At 42.1% G+C, this 22,637-nt stretch overlaps 1 protein-coding gene across 1 annotated transcript in view; it reads right to left on the bottom strand.

The window, feature by feature from the left end:
- Window positions 1-7,609: 7,609 nt before the first annotated feature.
- The window catches only part of MYH9 (myosin heavy chain 9), a 90,131-nt gene continuing 75,103 nt past the window's right edge, over window positions 7,610-22,637 (bottom strand). The window contains exons 29-41 of the mRNA XM_042467241.1: window positions 22,512-22,616; window positions 20,891-21,043; window positions 19,200-19,448; window positions 17,720-17,932; window positions 16,838-17,050; window positions 16,476-16,637; window positions 16,094-16,222; window positions 15,384-15,472; window positions 15,081-15,204; window positions 10,608-10,816; window positions 9,812-9,920; window positions 9,155-9,327; window positions 7,610-9,051 (exon numbers count right to left, since the gene is read on the bottom strand). Of these exons, the coding sequence (XP_042323175.1) occupies window positions 8,934-9,051; window positions 9,155-9,327; window positions 9,812-9,920; window positions 10,608-10,816; window positions 15,081-15,204; window positions 15,384-15,472; window positions 16,094-16,222; window positions 16,476-16,637; window positions 16,838-17,050; window positions 17,720-17,932; window positions 19,200-19,448; window positions 20,891-21,043; window positions 22,512-22,616 (2,046 nt within the window). The 3' untranslated portion in view covers window positions 7,610-8,933. The remainder of the gene's footprint in view (window positions 9,052-9,154; window positions 9,328-9,811; window positions 9,921-10,607; window positions 10,817-15,080; window positions 15,205-15,383; window positions 15,473-16,093; window positions 16,223-16,475; window positions 16,638-16,837; window positions 17,051-17,719; window positions 17,933-19,199; window positions 19,449-20,890; window positions 21,044-22,511; window positions 22,617-22,637) is intronic.

A 22,637-nucleotide genomic window follows, 5' to 3' on the forward strand; every position in this document is an offset into this window, starting at 1 on the left:
CTTTGCCTGCTGGAAGAAGAAAGGAGACACTGGTTGGCCTTGCCTCCCATGAAAAGGAATTCCAGAATTTGAGAGGATCTGTGAACCAAGAAGGCCTTCCTATGTGTCTTCACCAGATGGGACTGACAGAAAGCTTCTCGCCTGCAATCTTTATTGTAGAGAACCAGCTTAGAACCAGCTTATCCCTATCCTTGGAAGAAATGCATTTAGATCTCAGCTACAGCATATTATTCATGCTTCTCCTGGGGAGAGAGGTTTTCCATTTTGTTTAAAAGAAGCAGTGGTACAACTTCTAAGAAAAGCCTTGTTGGACCCCCTTGAAGTTTAACAACTATAAACCAGAATCACAACCTCCTTTTCTGGGAGGGTGATCAAGAGGCCAGTTGCTTTCCAACTCCAGGATGATACAGGCTTTCTAGACCCATTTCAAATTTGCTTCAGAAAAAGTTACATGGTGCAAACTGTACAGTCACCTTAGTGGATGGTCTTCACTGGAGCATGACAGTGTCCCTGCTGGTGATTTTGGACATCTCAGTGGCATTCAGTACCATTGACCATGGTCCTTTTGGAATGCCTGTCGGATCTGGGAATCGGGGGCACTGTGCTTCAGTAGAGCTGGTCCTGTCTTTCAAGTAGATTCCATATAGTGCTGCTTGGAGATAGATGAGCCTCAAGAAAGAAGCTGTTATACCGTATACCACAAGGTGCCATTCTATCCTCAGTGCTGTTTAACATCTGCATTAAACCACTGCGAGGCATCATCTGGAAGCATGGGTCAGGCTGCTTTCAGTATGCTGATGAAACCCAAATACATTTCTTCATGCCTTCAAAAAAACAACCTCAGCTAAAGACAGTGTGTCTCCTCTGAATGAAGGCCTGGAGGAAGTAATGGGATGGATGTAGAAAAACAAATGGAAGCTGAATCCAGATAAGATGGAGATGCTTACAACTGAAAGCCCTAACCTGTGTTTGGAAGTGTGTTAACCAGTTCTGTACTGGGTTAGACTCCTCCTCAAAGACTGTATTCACAGCTTGGGTGTGCTTCTGGCTCCATCGCTTCAAGTGACAGCTCAGATAAATGTGATGTCCAGGGGTTTCTACTGTCAGCATTGGCAGTTACACCACCTGTGCTCCTTTCTATAGATAGAGGCTCTAAAGTTGGTAGTGCACATGCTGGTAGTTCAAAACACGGCAGTCAGATTGGTCACTGGTACATCTAGGAATTATCCTATTATGCCAATTTCAAAATCACTCCACTGGCTGCTAATTAGTTTCTGGGCAAAGTACAAAGTGTTGCTTATTACCTTTAAACTCTGCATGGTTTGGGTCCAGGGTATCTACAGGTTTGATTTCTCCCATCTAATCTTCCTTGTACAGTATACTCAAGTCCTCTGGGGGACATTTATTTCAGTCAGTCAGGACTAGGCTGGCAACTGTCACTCTGAGGACACTTTCTTCAGCCATTCCCAGACTATGGAATGACCTGCCAGTAGAGATTCACACTGTCTGAATTTAAAACAGCGTTAAAGACCACCCTCTTCTGACAGGCTTATCCAAATTATTTTTAAATTAAGGATTTTTAAGTATGGATTGGTTGATTTTGATATTTATTATATATGCTTTTAACTGATATAATCGCTCTTTTATTTTATTTGCTTTTAATTGATGTTATATGTTTTTAACTGATGTTATGTGCTGTATAACAGAAGTGATGTGCTGTATTTTAATAGGTTGTTGTTCCTTGCCTTGAGCAGGGAGAAGTGCATAAGAAATAATAATAATTCTTCTTGCTGTTGTTTTATGCTCATCCTTGAGATAAGGATGATGAGTAAAAATTTAGAGGTCCCTTAGAAGCTAATCACAAAAAGAAAAGGACACACCTAAAGGAATTACAGCTATTATTGAATGGTTTCAGTAGTGGTCCATCAGGGATAGTGAAAGACAATCTGCTGCCTGAGGCAAGAGAGGAGCAAATGATGCCCCACTCAAGTGAAGGTGCATACTGCCCAAGGCTAGTCAAGTCATTTTGGCATCTGTGTGTAAGAGAGAAAAATTACAAGTGCTCTTCCTTTGCTTCTCAGTAAAAATTAAATAAAACTAATTGGCTTCATTTTCACAATAACCAAACTCTGCTACCTGAGGGTAGGTTTGGCCTTGTCTGCTTTCTAAGAGCATCATGGGAGCAACACAGGGTTGCCAATCAGTTGTTTACAATGAGTCTCTAAAAGCTGCATAACATGCAGCATTCCTCTCACTTGGGTTGTCTTCTTGGGTTCTGCTCTACCAACTATGTTCCTGCCTGTCAGGCATTTTTGAAAAGCAACAGAAACCATGGAGGAAAAACTTGGCAATCCTGTCACTGTGACTACAGGCTTCATTTGCAGTGAATGTTGTGACTGGCATCAGTAAGCAGCGGTAAGAAAACTATAAAAATATCAACCATTTAGAATAGGTAGCAGTCGTAAGAAAGTTGTGTGAATTTGATGTTCATCTGGAAATAGCAAGTGAAAGATTAAAAATGATGCTGCCTGTGTTTCACTCTCTTATGTCCCACTCTCTCTTCATGCCAACATCTGGAAATTCACCAGTTGTGGAGATAATAGCCCCCATTCAAACATGAATGTACTCATGAAGAAGAACTGGACAAGGTTGTGTCTACTAGCCCCGCCATCCATTGCAGCTACATCACAGGCCTTTCAACCGTTCACAAATAAAAACCAGGGTGCATGTGACCACATCAGTGTGTGGTCATAATGGCAAAAGTTATCAATGAAGAAGAATGCACAAACTAGGAGAGATGGCAGCAGTTTGCTTTTGTCTGAGCCTACTGGAAAGGGCAGGATCCCACCCTCTTCTCTCCAATGCTGAGTTTAGTGCAAATTGCTTCTCCACTTTGAACTGTTTGCAGTAACTGAAGTAATCTGGAGAAACAGGTGGGAAATAAGAAGAGAAGAGAAGAAACTGGAACATTTTAAAAGCAGCTGAAAAAGTGGGAGAACAATTGCTTAATTGGACTGTACCTGTCAAATTGGGAAAGTTGGAGGGTATCACATCTGCTCTCCTCTCCTCCCCACACACTGAGCTGGGAGATATGAAGAGAATCTGTTCTGGGCAAGTAGTATGGATTTTACCATCACTTTTTCTCCTGCTGCTCCAAGTCAAACAGGAGATCTTCTAGTCCTGACCTACTTCTAGCACTGCAAGAGATCCTGTTCAACATGGAGCAGCTGCAGGAGGAACAGCAGTAAAATCCAGAGTGTATTTGCCACTGGCAATGTCTACTGGCACTGGCAGCAGGACACTTGGAATACTGTGTCCACTCCTGGGCACCACAGTTCAAAAAGGATGTTGACAAGCTGGAGCATGTCCAGAGAAGGGTAACCAAAATGGTGACGCATCTGGAAACTATGCCTGATGAGGAGAGACTTAGGGAGCTGGGTATGTTTAGCCTGGAGAAGGGCAGGTTAAGAGGCAATATGATAGCCCTGTATATGTATTTGAAGGAATGTCATATTGAAGAGCAAGCTTTCTGCTGATCCAGAGAATAGGACCGGAGCAATGGATTCAAGCTACAGGAAAAGAGATTCCACCTAAACGTTAGGAATAACATCCTGATGGTATGAGCTTCTTTAACAGTGGAACCCTCAGAGTGTTGTTGAGTCTCTTTATGGAGGTGTTCAAACAGAGGCTTAATGGTCATCTGTTGGGGATGCTTTGATTCAGAATTCCTGCATGGCAAGGGTTGGACTGGATGACCCTTGGGGTCTTTTCCAACTCCGTGGAAATTGCCTCACTACACTCTTATAGTGCTGCTATTACACTTTTATTGCTCTGGCTGCCTCCTGTTGCATTTGGGGTTTGCAGTTGAGGGAGAGGGCCTTTAAAATTCTCAGCCAGAGAGCTCTTAGGCCTCACTGAACTACAAGCCTCAGAATGCAGCAGCAGGCAGTCAGAGCAGTAAAAGTGGAATGGCAGCACTGTAAAGAATGTAGTGCAGTAACCTACTTAGCTTCTATTATTTTTAAGGTGTGGCATCTTAAATTTCCATTTCCTACATTGTATATCAGTTATATATCAATATATAATATATTTATCTTCCAGGAGTATTTTTTTTCCAGAAAAATGTGGGTGAGGTGTTCCAGTGCCATATGTGCCTATATCTGCAGTGAACACACAACTAGATTCTGGAATCTTTCTGGGTGCCTACACAACCAACTTTGCTTTTTATTAGCAGAAGCACACAAAGAAAAATTATGGACTTACTGAAATTGAGATATGCTACAATCACAGCATTCCCTTCATCTACCAAGCTGGTACTTTTGTGGAGAAAAGGAGATCACATTAGTCTGGCATGACTTGTTTTTGAGAAACCCATGTTAACTTTTAGCGATTATGGCATTTTGTTCTAAATGCTTACAGACCATCTATTCAACAATCGGCTCTAGAATCTTTCCTGGTATTGATGTCGGGCTGTCTGGGCAGAAATTGTTTGGTGTGTCTTTTTTCCCCAGGGACAGCATTTGCCCTCCTCCAGTCCACTGGGAATTCTCTTCTTCTCTAGTGCTTTTTCTAGCTGTGGTCCACCAAGCACAGCTGATAAACATCTTCCATTATTACCTATGGGTCTTATCTTCCTCCAGCTTCCTATATTTCAATAAGTGCGAAAGATGTGCTGGCCAAGAAAACCTGCTGCTCCCTACTGTGTTGGAGTGTACATACCTGGGCCTCCAGCTACTGGACTTTGCTTCTAATAGGGCTACTAGCTTGCACTTGAGGCAGATGTAGCTACTCACATCCTCTGGCAGGACAACAAACATACTAGAGCAGTTGCAGATGACTGCAGTAGGTCCCTTACTAATCATGTTCAGTAGTCTAAGCACTGAAGAGAACTCTGGGCCTCCCCCTTTAAACTTCCCCACTAAACTTCCCTGCAAAAGACCCATTAGCCAAGCCTGTTCATCAACTTCTGTCACCAGGGATTGTGGCTGCAACTATATTCCTAACTAGCATGGCCACGTTTCTGAATTCTATTAAATGTATGAGACATTAGTGTAGCCCAATGGCTCCTTTTCTTCTTGAAAGAATATACATTTATAGTCAAAACCAGGAGATCTTCTCTTCCATCTTAAACTTGCCAGAGGGAAATATTAAGAGAGATTGATTTCTGACATAGGTATGTCTAAGAGCCAACCAAGATTCAAAATTCTCCATCATAAAAACAAAATGTAGATGTGAAAGCAGATAAAAATACCTTGATATTTTTAAATGAATAACAGCTAAGGGAGATGCAGAAAGGTGACAGCAAAAACTGAAGGGGCCATGTAAGTTCTGCCATTTGGCTGTTTTTCTGCTGGTCAGTGTCCCTCCTCCAGAATGTGTATTTTATGTAATGATTCTGTTTTAACTGTATTGTAACTCATCTCGAGGAGAGGGGGGATTTTTTTTAATTTTTATTATTATTAATATGCACACATACAGCTTTACCTTCAAGGGAAGGGAAATATGGATCATCATGCATAGAAAAACAAATTTTAACAGAAGGAGCTAGCATTTATATAAAAAACACTCACTATCACCACTCTGCTGGTATCTAGTTAGGCTCCAACAGAGACCTCTGAGGGACAATTGATAAGTTCACAGCCCTCTCTTCATTTTACTTACCACTTCCCTATGCTACCTTTTATTTTCTTGACAAAGGCATGTCTTGTGAGGACTGGGGGAAAGCATAAGCCCCCAGCCAGCCATGGAGTAATGTAATGTAATTTAGTATAATGTAAACCGATTTCTCTCTTAAAGATCAGGGGTCATATTATAAGTCTCTTTTCAAATAATCTAATGGCCTATTTGAAGTGCCCTGTTTGGTAGTGGTTTGTTCTCAGATCATACCTCTTCATTGCTTTTTAAAGTATTCTCAAGTAATTACAGCTTTTTACTTGCCAGGTTTAGTAGACTTTTACGGAGAAGTGACTAACAGATTAGACTTGTGGTCCATAAACAGACTTGTAGCTTATGTACCGCTCAAGACCCTCTCTCCATATTTATATTTTTAGCTGTATTCATCAGCGATACTTCTCACAACATTAAAGATTATTTTTTCAAGGGTTTCTTCAAAGTGCTGACTTAAGACAGGGTTGCTGCTGTTATTTTTTAACTGAAGGGTAAGTTGCAGAAGATTCTGGATTTAAATGAAATCATTTATTCAGAAGACTAGGCGATTTTGTTCTCATACAGTTTCAACATATTAGAATGAAACCGCATGCTGCACTTCAGTCACTGTTTCAGGATTTCCCCCAGCTATGATAATCTAGTTAGTCTAATGGCATTAAATGGACAATAAGGCTCCAAACTTTCATTGGCTTTCCTGCCACTTAATGTCTCAAATCAAAGCACTCAGAGGAAAGTTATGCAGTACTCTTTCAGAAGCCATAAAACACCCAGCATTGTCAAAGACAGGATGACAAAATGAAGTAGAGACAATGATTGCTGAAGAAACACAAAAGAAGTTGAAGAAAAAATAAATAAAAAAGACATAAGAAATACTGAGACAAACATAATAGTTCCTGATTTTGTTGCTGCTATCACAGTAGATGAAAATCGACTGAAAGGCAGGAGCCTTGCTTAGTTATGTGTAGAGAAGGCCGAAATACTTCACTCAACTCTAAGCTCCAATTGGCTCTGCACAGGCTCACAACTATGTGAGTCACAGAGACCACAAAGAAGAATCTATTATTGTAGTATGTTAATGGGATCAGCAGAGGTACTTTAAAATGGAACTATGCCACATTGTGTTCGATTAGTGGTACTGCACCTTGTGTGCAACAGCATCAAGTATGGTCTGGGCCCTTACAAGATGCAAGCTGATCACTAGAAGTACTGCACACCACTGGAATGTCAACCTCCTTTTTAACCAGCTGTTGGGGGAAGTATTAAGAGAAACTCAATTTACTGAAATCTTGAAATTCTTTTCCCTTACACCAGAATTAATACCACAATACTGTCCTCCTGAGATTGTCCCATTTTATAAGGGCACATTTAATCACGCAATTCTCTATCAAAGCACACAGAAAACAAGCATATTATTCTAAAATAAGGCACTCCACCTTGACAAGTTACCTCCCCCAGGTTAAGGTAGAAACTGCAGAGGTCATGCAGCAGCTTTGAGATTTTTGTGGCCTCATACTCCCATTAGACTCAGACATCATACCCTTTGGGGAGGACTGACGGCAGATGAAGTCCACAAGCATCTAGAGGACCATATATTGCCTGCCCATTTTCAGAGTTTCTTTTCCTATTTTTTTGCCTGTTTTATTTGACATCTCTGTTCCCAATGTAAAGAGGAATCTCTTCACGTGGTCTCTGGCAAGGAAGGAATAACTAGGCACTGCAAGAAGTTTCTTGCAGAACACAGTGTCTACCTCATTTTCACATGCTGTAAGCAAAGCCACCCAGTTCTCTAATAATGGTTTATTTATGTTTTCCCGCCTCTCCCAAGTGGATCGAGGTGGGATTACTCTAGTGCTAGATAGCAAGCAATTTGCTCTACTAAGGCAGCTCCCTTATCTTTTCCCATTGCATTTAGGCAAATGGCACACAAGCACACACAGAAGACTGAAGCACATGGATAATCTTTATTGTTAGAGGAGCACCGGTAATCCATTACTGAGTGTAGTGGAGACACAGCTGAGGCACATGCTAAGGCACTTATTATATAAAAAAAAGTTTGCAAATTTGTTTGTGACAGCAACTGGGATAGGAAAATCCCAGAGTGAGGGCAATAACCATATGGTATAGGAGATTCTTATTTTAATTTGTCATTTGCTCAGAAGTCTAAATGCAGCATATACAATGTGGTTAAGGATACAGGTAAATCCAGCAACCAGTGTACAGTGTAGAAAAGTAAAGACTATCTATATAACCGCAGTCCCCATAGAAAGGCAGTGGTAAAGACCTTTATTTTTCTTAATTACTTATAAACAAGAGATACAAAGGCCTTCAACATATAATCTGTGCAGATTAAGTTTTCTCTTCTTTAATATACTCTTAGTCACTGTGCAGAATAACTAAACCCGTTCCCCAATTATAGAGCTAAAGGCTTGGACGTTACAATAAAGAAGCACTTCCTTGCCCACACTCCATTCTAACCCACTAGATTCTTTCTGTTACCATTAAATATATTTGGTCCCAAAGATTCTCCAACAAGCACAAAGAAAAGCCAGTTTCCAGTTTCCTTTGCCTGTCACTAACTACTGATTCACACAGTCTTAGACACAAAGCTGGAGACACAACACAGACACCATTGCACTTCAGATCTGTCCAGATATTAGCCATAAGGAAGAATTGACTTTACGAAGTCTCTCCTAGGAGAAAGCTTCTTCCCCCTTCATCCACCCATCCCCAAAACTATACCGTCTTCAATATTTGGGGGCCATGCTGAAAATCCTCAATTTTCCTGTTCAACACGATCCCCAAACTGGCTAGGTGGGCAGTCCAAAAAGGTCAAAAGTGTGAGGTCACTGAACATGATTGCCAAAAGCAAATAAGAGGAAAGGGTGAAGGGGTGATCCCTGCATCTATCACACACTCATTATTGGAAGAAAAGAGTTGATTTACAGCAACAAAAAGTAGTCTCTCCCCCCACCCCCCAATTCTTTTGCCGAACTATGTAAATTCACTGGCAGCCATGGCAAGGACAATAAATGCTACAGGCAGTTGTAGCTCCCAGACTCAGATCAGACTGAGGACTCTTTGGCATTGAACATGAAAGAGTTTAGAAGCTGGGAGGGGTGACATTAATGTCTGATGGCTCCAGATATTCCAGGGAACATTTTGACAGATGTGGTCCACTTTCCCTGGCAGAAGGGTTTGCAGAAGTCCACTGGACAAAGGGAGGGTGGGTCACTCCATCATGTGTAACCTGGATCCAATAAGCAGCTCTACTCAGTAGCTTTGGCATCACCAGCATCTGACTTGCCATCCACTTCTTCATCAGATACTTCACCTGCACCCTTCCGAGCAATCCGACGTGTGACAACAAATGGCATGTCCCCCCGCCTGTTGGAGAGAGTAAAACCATTTATGTATATGAAAAACCAGCACTTCATTGTGAAGTTGTGTGTACAGCAATAAGGCAAGACTATGCAGACATCCATCCTACCTGAGTTTGCTCTTCAGGGAGCTGACCTCTCGGTTCATGGCATCAGCAGTTTCAGTGACATCTTCCAGCTCTCGCTGCAGCTTTCTGCGAGCTGCATTGGCTCGCTGTGCCTCTTCCTCTGCCTCCTCCAGCTGGCGTTTAAGCTGCTTCAAGCGCACATTCACCTTGTCTGCCTGTCGAGCAGAAAGAGGAGTCATCACAGCTGTTGCTCATTCACACATGAATGATCTGGAATCCTTAACTTTTAGTACACAGATTAGACACTTTGTGCGCTCCTTAAAGGACAGCTCCAAGAAAACAGATTTAAGTACATTTATTCCAGTTAGCAGCTCCTTCGTTCATGTTACACATAACCAGAGTTTCCATGCTCTTTCTGTAACAGTCAGAGCCAGCTTTCAGAAACTAAGCAGTATGAACCATTTGGCTATTTCAGTGCTAGCTGTTCCATTACCAGACATCCTGACTTGTGACATTTATTACCAGATGGAAACTTACGGATGCAAAGACTTTTGCCACCCTCATGGAAAAGGGTGGAGTAGTTTAGAAAGGACAACACAGCTAACACCCTAACAGCTTCACTGGATTATATTTGGATGGGACTGGCTTCCTACTACACAACTCAAATTACCAAACATAATCCCTTAACAATCCACATACCTGATCCTTATATTGCTCAGCATTACGCCTCTCATCCTCCACTTGCAGGACAACATCCTTCAACTTCTTCTCAGTACGTCGCACCTGCTTGCTGGCAGCTTGACGTTCCCTGTAAAGAAAGTTACCAGTTCAGATTGATTAATAAAAAATTCTAAAGAAGCCAAAAATTACATATCTTGAAACATGTCTGGCCCCTTGTAAAAAGAGAAAAAATTGGGAAGTTATGTGGTAAAAATTAAGTATAATATCTTTGATAATAACCCCCCCAAAATCAAGCAGTTGTGTTGCTGCCTTCAGAACTTTCAGGGCGAAGATGCATTTGAATATTCCTGCAATTAGGATTGAAGCAAGCAGAAAATAGGTCACTACACAGATTCCCTATGGGCACTGTCTGGAGTCTAAACTGAGTGCCTGCCAAGGTCTGCATTTCATCGAATTAATTTGTGCTCATATAGTTTAGCAATTTTAGGTATGAATCAATTAACACGACTGAAGGAACTCTCCACAAATGGCTATTTTAGAGATGTAGTGGCTTTTCCAGTCTTTCATTCAGATCCTTTTCTAGACGTGTCATAATCACAGCACCCCTGAAGTCCACTGGAGCATGTATGTGTTCCCTGAAATTCCCACTTGTCAAGTAGTTACATTCTGACCATGTGAGCCACTTTAGTGGCCTTAATAGTAGAGCAACAGATGTCAAACAATACTTTAGTTCCCTTTGCCCACACCTCTTCCCAAAGTTAGAGGTAATTGTTACCTAGAATCTATTTTTATAACCTGTGCCTGCAACACCTACTTTGTTTCAGCATCCAGCTGTTCTTCCAGTTGTGCTATCTTTGCCTCCAGAGCAGTAATGGAAGACTTGTATTTAGACTTCACAGCTGTTTCCATTTCTTGAAGTTTGGCTTTAAGTTCCTTGTTCTGACGCTCAGCTTGCTGGCGAGCATTTTCGTTCTTCTGGGCATTGCTGCGTTCTGCATTCAGGTCTGTGTTTATCTGATCAATCTAGGGAAAAGTATATCAAGCAGATTAGTCATATAAAGTTTCTGAAAATGTGATTTGCCCAAGGTCACTCAGTGGGTTTCATGACTGAGCAGGAATTTGAACCCTGGTTTACAGAGTTGTAGTCCAGTGCTCAAACTACTATGCCATACTGGATTATAATGCCTCAAAATTGTGTGTCTGTATCGCTTAACCAGAGAGTTTGTTCTCTACTGTATTGTTTACAGCCTTGTTACTGAAGGACCACAATTTTCATTTTGGGTGGAAGAACTGTTGAGTTCAAATACCAAAGAGGCCCATTTGATCAGTCCACTTTGCATTCATAAATTACACAGATCTGTGTTTAATCTTTGGCTTCTTTCATCTATGGATCTTGGGCAACCTCCTGGCTTAGTATTGGCCATTCAATCAATGTAAGAATTCTTCTCTTAGCATGTGGGTACATGGACATAATGAATTGTAGTTTCCTCTTTGGTATAAACACCATAGTAGTGAGATAAAGCTAGCATAGTAAATTGGTGACGTTCATCTAGGAGAGTGGATCAGAAGGCGAGATTGATGCATAATATCTATCTCTCCTTCCTATCTCTCTCCTAACCAAAGGAACCTGAGGGTCATTCCAACCATACCACAAACCCTGTCTCTGCTCCTGTGCAATGCCAGGTCCATTAACAACAAGTCCCACATCATCTACGACTTGCTTGAGAACAACAACTGTGACCTGGCTTGCATTACTGAGACCTGGCTTGGGCCTGAAGGGGAAGCTGTGTGGGCTCAGGCCCTACCTGCTGGGTACTCAGTGAAGGACCAGAGCAGGTTAGGTGGGCAGGGGGGGGGGTGTTGCCTTGGTTCCTAAGTCCACCTTGTCTCTATCCAGGAACCATATTCGTCAAACTTCCTATATCGAGTGCATTTACTTGATCCTGAAGGCCAAGGACAGTCTAGGGATTTTGTTGATTTATCGGCCACCCCTTGCGCTAACAGACTCCCTTAACGAGCTGCTGACACAGTTGGTCTCGGAGCTGATGCTGGAATCACCCCGGCTTTTGGTCCTCGGTGATTTCAACATCCCCTTCACGGCCAACTATGTTCCATCCGGCGCGGTTCGTGAATTCATGGATACCATGACAGCCATGGGCCTGTCTCAACTGGTCTCGGGTCCAACGCATTCGGCGGGTAATACACTCGATTTGGTCTTTTGTACGGACATGGAAAATCCGTGGGCGGAAATAACTAATATCTCCACCTTGTCATGGACGGATCATTTCCTGGTGGAGGCAAAAATCAAGGCTTCTACCCAGATCCCTCCCGGGGGTGGCGGACCTATTAAAATGGTCCACCCTCGAAGGCTGATGGAACCCAAAAGGTTCCAGGAAGCCCTACAGGGGTACATGGTTGGAAATGACGGCGACTCTGTTGATGCCCTGACTAACATCTGGGACAATGATCTCTCCAGGGCTATACACAGTATCGCTCCCAAGCGTCCTCTCAGGCCTGCTTCCAAAAAGAAGCCCTGGTATACGGAAGATCTCCGGGCAAGGAAGCGGGTACTGCGACGGCTAGAGCACGTCTGGCGAAAACACCAGCGCTTATCCGATAAGGCTCTCCTAGACCTTCTTTTAAAGGACTACAGAGAGGCGATCGATGCAGCAAAGAATTCGTTCTTTGGTGCACGAATCGCGTCCGCGGAGTCGCGTCCAGCAGAGTTGTTCAGGGTAGTGAGGGAGCTAACTCAGCTCCCTCCTGCCCCGAACCAGATCCTTGAACCTTCTAAGGCCTGCTGTGACCAATTTAACAACTTCTTCGCAGATAAAACCTCTCGGATAAGTGAAGGTCTTGAAGCCAGTATTAGAGCAGAACCTAGAGTAGAGGCACCCAGAGCTTCCGTGGACTCGGTTGTATTGGATCAGTTTGAGTCTGTGAGTACCGAGGATGTGGACAGGATCCTTAGAAGTATTAAGAAGACAACCTGCTCTCTCGATCCCTGTCCCTCGTGGCTAGCGGCTCAGGGGGGACCGTTAGTAACCGCACTGTTACACCGGATTATTAATACATCCTTGAGGGAAGGGCAATTTCCAACCAGCTTGAAATTGGCCGTGGTAAAACCTCTGCTGAAAAAGCCCTCCCTCGACCCCCTGATGCATAATAATTATCGGCCCGTTTCGCTATTGCCATTTTTGGGGAAGGTGATCGAGAGGGCGGTTGCAATCCAGCTTCAATCGATCTTGGATGAATCGGAGTATCTTGACCCATTTCAAACCAGCTTTCGGGCGGGCTACGGGGTTGAGACTGCCATGGTCGCCTTGGTCGATGATCTCCGTCTGGGCATGGACAGGGGTAGCGTGTCCCTGTTAGTGCTCTTAGACATCTCAGCGGCTTTCGATACCATAGACCATGGTATCCTTCTGGAGCGCCTGGCAGAGGTGGGAATCAGGGGCACTGCGCTCCAGTGGTTCCGGTCCTACCTCTCCGGGAGGCTCCAGATGGTGCAGCTGGGAGACGTGTGCTCCGATAAGAGGGCCCTAACATCTGGTGTCCCTCAAGGAGCCATTCTGTCTCCCATGCTTTTCAACATTTACATGAAACCGCTGGGAGAGATCATCCGGAGACACGGGGTGTGGGGTTATCAGTACGCTGATGACACCCAAATAATCTTCTCTATGTCTCCGACTGATGCAGTGACCAGGGATGGCACCTCTCCTCTCGTGGCCTGTCTGGAGTCGGTAATGGGTTGGATGAGGGAAAACAGACTCAGCCTGAATCCGGAGAAAACGGAAGTACTCGTGATAGGTTCTCCCGGTCCAGGGATGGCGGTAATTCCACCTGTCCTGAACGGGATCACGCTCCCCGTGAAGGACTCGGTACACAGTCTCGGGGTGCTCCTTGACTCGTTGCTCCACCTTTCATCTCAGGTGGATGCGACGGTCAGGAACACCTGCCATCAGCTTCGGCTGATACGCCAGCTGCGTCCCTACCTGGGCCGGAGGGACCTTGAAACTGTAGTACACGCTCTGGTAACCTCTCATTTGGATTTCTGCAACGTGCTCTACATGGGGCAACCCTTGTACCATACCCGGAAGCTGCAATTAGTGCAGAATATGGCAGCCCGACTGGTCACTGGTACATCCAGGGCCAGTCACATAACACCAGTGTTAAAAGACCTCCACTGGCTGCCTATCCGCTTCCGGGCGCAATACAAAGTGTTGTTTATCACCTATAAAGCCCTAAATGGCTTGGGCCCAGGGTATCTAGAGGACCACCTCTCTTCATACAATCCGCCCCGCACACTCAGATCATCTGGGCAGCAAATGCTAAGAGTTCCAGAGGCTAGATTAGTTTCCACCTCTAGGAGGGCCTTTACCATTTTGGCCCCCAAACTCTGGAACTTGCTGCCTGCTGACCTCTGCACGGCCGCCTCCCTAGCTCAATTTAAGAAGGGGTTGAAGACATTTTTATTCGAGCAAGCCTACCCCTGACTCTTCCCCTGAACACTTTCTCGGCCTCTCCCCCCCTCGTCAGCACTGCATGCTGGCATGTGCTGTTTTATTGTATTGGTTTTATTGTGATTTTATTGTATTGTATTGTTTTCTGATGTGCACCGCCCTGATCTCTGGAAGGGCGGTATATAAATAAACTACTACTATTATTATTATTATTATTATTATTATCATTATCATCATCTATACAAATATTATCTTTACTATTGCTTGACCATTTTGTGTTATCCTAAATGGTCTTTGAGTAGGTGTGGATTTGTATCAATACCAATATTTAGAAAATTGCCATCTACCCTGTTATACTAGAGAAGTCAGCTATTGCATGCTTGGACTAGTACTGGTGCTGTGCAGTACTTACAAGAACAAATTATGCCTGCTTCTTAACGCAAAATATTTTATATATGCAATATACTTTAGAAAGTACTTTGAAAACTTGACATTATAAAATGATCAAGAATAAACCCTACCTGCAGAAATACATCAAAAGGGTAAAATCATAGAAGAAGAGTTACAAAAACAAATGCAGGGCAGGGAGGGGGGAGGCACAGATAGAAGGAGGAGATGCTCTTAGCCTCAGGAGAAAGAAATGACAAACCTTTTCTGAACAACTCTGGCCAAAAAAAACCCAATAGGTTCACCTTAAGGTCGCCATAAATTGAAACCGACTTGAAGGCACACAAAAACAACAACAACAATCCAAAATATTTCTCAGTGGATTCTCTCTAGCACCCCCACCCCACTGCCCCTCCCTCCAAAAACACAAGTAGTACCTGAAGATTTGCTTTCTTGAGGCGGTCATTCACCAATTCGGTATTGCTCTGCTCTTCTTCTAGTTCTTCCTCTAGTTGAGCTATCCGGGCCTCCAGGCGTCGCTTTTCCTCCAATGCCAGAGCTCTAATAACAAAACAGTGAGAACATTCAATTTTGTGACAATAGTTCACTACAGAAATATGCAAAACTGAAACTGAAAATTCCCAGCATACCACTTAACATGCCAGCATCATGGAGCATCCTTTCCATGACACAACAGCTTTTCGTCTCCCTGAAAGAACAAGAATGCCATTCCTACTCACCCTTTGCCACTACTGTTAGCAATCTCATCAGCCAACTCATCCCTCTCTTGCTGAGCTTGGCGCTTGGCACGTTCAGCAGCTGCAAGTTCCTGAAATCAGAACAAGATGTACACAGATTACAGGTCAAATTCAAGCTTATTGATGGATAGGAAACATACACGATGGAATATCATAAAGCAAATTATAAGCAGCAGAGAATATTTAAAAAACAGAAAGCTTCCCTACCTCCCTGGTGAAAATGACTGTAACTACAAAACATTCATCAAATCAGTCTGCAATGCTATGAAGTTACTGGACAGAGAGCTAGTCTCTAGATACAGCAATTTTTCAAACAAAAGCATCACATGATTCTGATACACAATATAACATATATAACCTGGCTGGAAAGCTTGTGAGGAAGGCTTGTCTCAGCCCTGGAACAGGGTAGCAGAGATGCTCACAAATGGGCTGCCAAGAATTATTTATTTTTTAAAAAAACTTGGTTGGAACTGAACTATTATTACTTAAAGAAAGTCTTGTTTAGAACTCAATGGGTCATCTGATTTCTCTCAATTAACAAGGAAAGATCTAGGCTACAGGTTGTTAAATTGCAAGGGCTTATCTGCTGTGTGCTATTACCCTGATTGTAACCTCTTCCTTCCTCCCATACCCATCCATCCTCATTGAATACTGGCTCAGTTGTACAATGAAGCTTTTTGGGTGCAAGTTACCTCCTGCATCTGAATCATCTCTGCTTCCATGCTCTTCAACTTCTTTTCATTCTCTTTGGCCTGTACCAAAATTTCTTCTCTAGAGGCACGTGTATCATCCAGCTCCCGCATGCAATCCTTCATTTGGGCCTAAAATACCAAAGACAGTCTCATGAACCTATGAAGTTGCCTTAAAACACATCAGTCTTATTACTCCATCTAGCCTCAATAGTATACTTCAACCAGCAGTGGCATCTGAAGATTCAAATTTACCTTCTTCCTTTGTGAAAACAGTAACTGAACAATATTTTCTGCTATACTATAGAATTACACAGTTATTGTGAGGTACCTTTCCCTTATGAAGGATTGCCACTGTTGGTAGCAAAGAAATGCAGAACCTCACCTGCAACTTCCGAAGCTGTTTGATGGCTTCTTCACGATTCTTGTTAGCAGAGTCTATGTGGGCCTCTAGATCCTTCAAGTCCATTTCCAGCTTCTTTCTGGCTGCTACAGCAATGGAACGCTGCTTCCTCTCATCTTCCAGCTCCACTTCCATTTCTCGCACCTGTACAGGATCAAAGCACAGACTCTTTAGTCACAAACACAACTCCCTTTTCCCTGTCTCTGAAGCAAAAGTGGAAGGAAGAGGAAAGCAAAGTATTGTAAGCCTGCCATTAATATGTGTCCAAAACCTTCCTTAGTTCATGACTTTCCTGAAGGGATGCTAGACACAGTACATGAGCTCATAGATTTCTGGAATGTTACCTGTCTCATCAGCTGCTTTCTCTTTTCTTCATTCTGCTCATCACGGGCCAGCAGATCCCTTTCAAACTGTGCCTTCATGGCTTGCTGGTTCACTTCCAGGCGCAGCTTGGCATCTTCTGTGGCTTGCAGCTCATCTTCCAGTTCTTCCAGCTGAGTCTTCATCTCCTCCACCTGCTGCTCTAGAGCACGTTTGGACTTCTCTAATTCATGGACCTACAGCACAGACAAGCCCATTAAGAAAGAAGCAGAACATCACTTATTCCCAACTCACCATCCACTTCAATAATTCTAAACTTTACCTGGATGAATCAATTTTGCAATGGCTAACAATCACCTGTACAGGAATTCCTAATATCTAAATGTTCATCTTATTCCACTTGAACACTCACAAATCTAAGCTTTATATATTTTCTGATACCACAAGTAAAGGTTTTACAGTACAGTTGCACGTAGACTATAGTGTGGTGAATACCAGTATAGTTACATTGAAGAGAGAAATTCTAGGCCTCAAAATATTTCAAGGATGCATGATCCTCTTGTGACAAAAAGGGTTTCCTAGTTTGTTTGTCTTGACCAAGGGGTAAAGGAAGCACATTTTATTTGGTCCCAATGTTGAACATTTGAACAACTCAACACTGATATGGCTCTTACTGGAAGGCATTACAGAAGTTACATGCAACTAACATCCAACTCATTAGCCTTTATGTCTTATTGCAAGAGCACAATAAGTCACTTCTAGAAAGCACTCCTCTCTGCAGGGCCATTCCCCAACTTCTCTGCTAATACTTTTTTTATCCTAGCCCTCCTGGATGGACAGTGTAATCACTTGCAGTACTGGAAGTCATCAACCAACACCTGCAGTATCAGAAGTCATCAACTTACACTCTTGCCAACATCATCCTTTGAGCTCATCAGATCTTCCATCTCTGTTCGGAACTGCTTATTGAGACGCTCCAGTTCAGCTTTCTGTTCTATGGCTTCTTCAAGTGCCCTGGCCAAGGAAAGAGCTTTTGTTTCCTTTTCACGTGCTTCTGCTTCAGCACGATCCCGCTCTTCAGCATATTTTGCAGAGATTGTTTTCTCCTCTGCCAGCAACTAAAAATATATATATATATCAGTGATGAGTTTTAAACTATCCCTAGTTCTGCCAGTTGGTATTCATACTGAAACAGGTTTAAAGACCTAGCATGGCTCCTGGAAACCAAACACAGATACAAAAGCAAAGTAAATGTTTTAAAGCTTTTGTGCTTTAAATATAGTACTGTATTCACCTTCAGAAAACTTGGGAGAATAAACAGGGGAAAGCAGTAACAGTCACCTTTCAAGACTGACACACTAATTTTATTGAAAAGTCAACAAAGTAATTAAGTAAATGATCTTGAAACTGAAATCTATCAATTTATTAATTATTTCAGGTACAGGATTGATAGTACAGATACGATCTAGAAATAAGAGGATCAACAAATATTCAATTTGCCCTGATTTGGAATTCAACTCAGGAATTTTATATACTGAATTATGGCAAAGGTTATATGTGTCACTGTTTATTGGTTTGCTTTAAATATCTAAATAGCCTTATACTACATTTGCGGTTAGATATAATGTGAACCTATATGTTTGGAGAGGTAATATAAACCTAACATAGATTTAAACAATATCACGAAAAATTCATTATTAAAGCTATGATTATCATCAATGTACATAGGTAAGATTATATTACCTGTGTATACTCAACTATAAGTCAACCTCATGTATGAGGTCAGGTTTTGGGGCCAGAATTATGGATTTTGCTATGATTCATGGAAAGGTCAAGGGTAAAACCTGGAAGCTCTTTCAGTGTGTGTGTGTGTGTGCGCGTGCATGTAGCAAGAGAGACTCTCATTGAGACTTTTTGCTTCATCGTTTCAGCTTTCATTTCAGTCAAACACACAGGCGGGAGAGGACTCTTAAACAAAGAGCAATATCAGTCAGTCACCCAGGACTCTTTCTGCTTGGCTCCAGAGAGAAATAAACTCTCCACACTGCATGGGGAAATCTGAAAGAGCTGCTATCACATTACCATAGTGACTTGTAAATAAATTGACCTGGGATTTTGGGGTCAGTCTTTGGGCATAAATTATACTTATAGACGAGTATATACAGTAATATGTGATAGGCAGGTGACAAATTTTTAAAATATTTTAAAAATATATAAATTCCAAAAAGCAAACCTCGAGTTTGCCGTTTTATATAAGGGACACTATTTTTGTACTGCACTTTATATAATGGGATTTGAGCATCCATGAATTTTGGTATCCACGGGGGGGGGGGGGGGGGGAGTCCTTGAGCCAACCCCAGTGGATACCAAGGGCCCACTATATACCTGATCAAACTTCTTCTGTTTTTTCTCCAAGTTGGAAACGATCTGACGCTGATGATCCAAATCTACAGCAAGATCATCCAGCTCTTGCTGGAGCCTGGTCTTTGTCTTTTCCAGCTTGTCATAGGCAGCTGCTTTTTCTTCATAACGTTGGTTCGTGGCCTCCAGGTCTTTCTGAAGCTTCTTCTTTGTTTCTTCCACTGACTCCAGAGAACCCATGCTATCATCCATTTTCTTCTTCATTTCTGCAATCTGGGAGATGGAGAAGGGAGTGGTAAAGGGCAAAAGGACAACAGGGTTGTTTTTATTGCTTTAAGCACAGTACAGAGAAGAAGTAATTTTACAAATAAAAAGAAAACAATGTTGGGAACTCAACTGATACACTGAAAAATGAACAAAAGGGGGAGGAATTTCATATTGTGGTAACTGGAAAATGTGCCTGATGACATAAGATGCAGTGATAAGCCCTCAAAACAACAGATTTCTAAAGGGCAAGTTTCTAAACAAGTTCTATATCAATCAGGAAAAAAGCCCCAATAATTTGTATTTTAGCAGATAGTACAACGTCCATTTTTTAATACCCTGGCATATTCTATGAATTGTGGGACACAGTAGAGCAACACACAAAAAGAATACTGAAAGATTGGATTTGGACAATTTTGCAGGTAATATTAAAAACTATGTTTAGGTATGGATGGTGTAGTGTGTTGCATTGTTTATTTATGTAATGTTTATTTCTTTTTTGTTTATATGTGTTTTTTAATATTAATAAAATCTTTTAAAAAAAACTATGAGGACGAGTCACAGCAAGCCTTGGACTCATGTGCTTTCCACCTCGCCTTTAAAGGAATGGTTTCAAGAAGACAGGAACATTTAGAACAGGGGTAGGCAACCTTTTTGAGCCGGGGGCCGGGTTGCTGTCCCTCAGACAACTGGGAGGCCGAAGCCAAAAAAACAAATAATTAAATACTTTTTAAAATAAATAAATAAATATATAAATAAACCAGGACAAATGTAGGACAAAATTTTCAAATGTAAGACACTTTTTTTAAAAAAAAATGGAGGACACGCAAAAAAATTTGATTTTTTAAACAACGTTAATATAAATGCATGTTTCTGAGGCTTCTATAGACAATTGCCCCTCAAAGGCCCCGGCGGCAATCGGCGGCAGGACTGGGCTGGGGCTGGTCCCAAGGCCTTGAAGGGCCGCATCCGGCCCGCGGGCTGCAGGTTGCCTACCCCTGATTTAGAAGAAACACACTTTAACTATACATTGTTCTTGTGTGCCTTCAAGTCATTTCCAACTTAGGGCAAACTTAAGGTGAACCAATCACAGGGTTTTCTTGATAAGAATGGTTCAGAGGGGGCTTGCCATTGCCATCCCCAATGAGAGTGTCTGACTACTTGAGGCCATCCAGTGGGTTTCTATGACTGAGGATTCAAACTCTTCATCTCCCAGAGTCCTAGTCCAGCACTTCAACCACTATACCAACTTTAACAATACATTCACTCTGGGTTGAAGCTGACTTGTTTCAACAAATTACAGATTAATATTAATGACTTTTTGCTGGCCACAAAAACTGTACCAAGCTGTCAAAAGCAAAACCTTCCCAGCATCTCCCCCCCACCAACCATGTTGGAAGAGAAAGAGAAGCATGTGAGTCCAAAATATATTCTTGTTGTGCTGACCCCACCTGAAGCTGAAGTGCAGAAATCTGTTTTCCCAAATTCCTTTTTGCCTCCTCTTCTTCCTCTAGCTGTTCTTTGAAGCTGTTTTTCTCATCTTCCATCTGTTTCAGCTTGGTGCTGAGGCTCAGTTTCTGACGGGTTTCCTCCTGAAGCAACTCCTATAACATTCATCACATTGAACATTTAGCATTCTATGACAAAGAGTTGATCAAACATCTCAAATATATTAACATCCCTAGCAAAGAGAATCTTAAGCAAAAGTACCTTGTCAATCAAAATGTTCACAAACAGAAGGGACCTGCTAAATGCATAAAGAGCAAGCAGCCGAGTGTTCCAAACTTTTTTGTCGGTAGCACATGCTTGTCATTGGGCACAAATTACCAAGGAAAGCCTGCATGAGCCAGACCTTCCAGTAACAATATTAGGTATTTCTATTAGGGGTTGAGACAGGAAGTGTCAAGTCCTAGAAATATCAGTAAATGTCTTCTTTTACTACCCTGTTTGATTTATCACATATTTTTATTTTTGTGAAATATGGGTATATTAGTACTTCTGTTAACTTCTCTACTACTTCTATGCTGATCAGGAGAGGGCAACAATCCTGCAGCCATGCTGTGTCTCCCAATAGTCTTGGAACACTATTAACATGCACACTGAGTTTAAAGAAGGGATGGATATCCATGATTGTTTCATCCTTGCACATAATTACATGCAACTACTAGTCCCCCCCCCCTTACTCAGAAGAAAACAAATATTTTTGCACAATCTTCAAGCATCTTAAGATTACTTTTTTTTTTGCACAGAAAAACATGGGGTGGAGTTACACCCCACCCCAAAAGGATTCCTGTACAGAAACTGTATTTAGTGTAAAAAAAAGTTGCATCTTTCTTTGTACCGAAAAATCCTCTGAAATACTTCAGGATGTTGGAATACTGGAAGAAAATGGCATGTGCAATATTCTTCTTCTCAATGGAGTATCCCAAATGTCAGGAAAGCCATTTTCAGATAATAGAGGATATTATTTCTATGCCTAGTAAAAACCTTTCTTACTCCCCAATTCCAAGCTTGGGAAGATGGTTGGGACTCATCCACATTGGGCTGTTATGTCACAAAAGCCCTCCTGCCAGAGCTAGAGCTAAGAAAGTGGCCTGTCCTCAAAAAGGTGCTCTTCTTTGGGGATATCTAACTCTACTCCAAGACACAATCTGAGCTGTCCCCATAAGGGAAGGAAAAGGGGTTTGATGTGTGGACTTCTAATTCTGTTCTTGCTCTTCCACCGTTTCATCACTAAGTTGGAGGAAATATAGAAATGTTTTAAAATGCTGACAGAACCTCAGTGAGTCAGTGACCGGGATTCCTTCCACACATTTAATGTCAACTTCATATGGGGAGGATTTATTGAAGAATCTTGAACAGCAATTTGTTACATTAGATTATCATATGGTACCAAATGTTTTGGGCTCCTGTAATGTACATACACGCTTCTAATATAGTTTTGTAAGTACTGTTGGCTGTTTTGCAAGTAATTTTCATTGCTCTTTGTGTTCTTCACTGTTATTCCATTGCTCTGTTATTTGAGAAAGTCTGTGATTAGCAGGAAATAGATACTGTATGTCAATGCTCTACCTGTGTGTCCTGCAGCTGCGACTCCAGTGTAGAGAAATCTTTGGCTAGTTTAATTGATTTGCTATCAGACTGATTCAGAAGACCAGTGACATTGTCCAATTCAACCTGAAAGAACATAAAAAAAAA

This window comes from Sceloporus undulatus, chromosome 5 (genome assembly GCF_019175285.1).
Source record: "Sceloporus undulatus isolate JIND9_A2432 ecotype Alabama chromosome 5, SceUnd_v1.1, whole genome shotgun sequence".
In the NCBI taxonomy this organism is placed as follows: Eukaryota; Metazoa; Chordata; class Lepidosauria; order Squamata; family Phrynosomatidae; genus Sceloporus; species Sceloporus undulatus.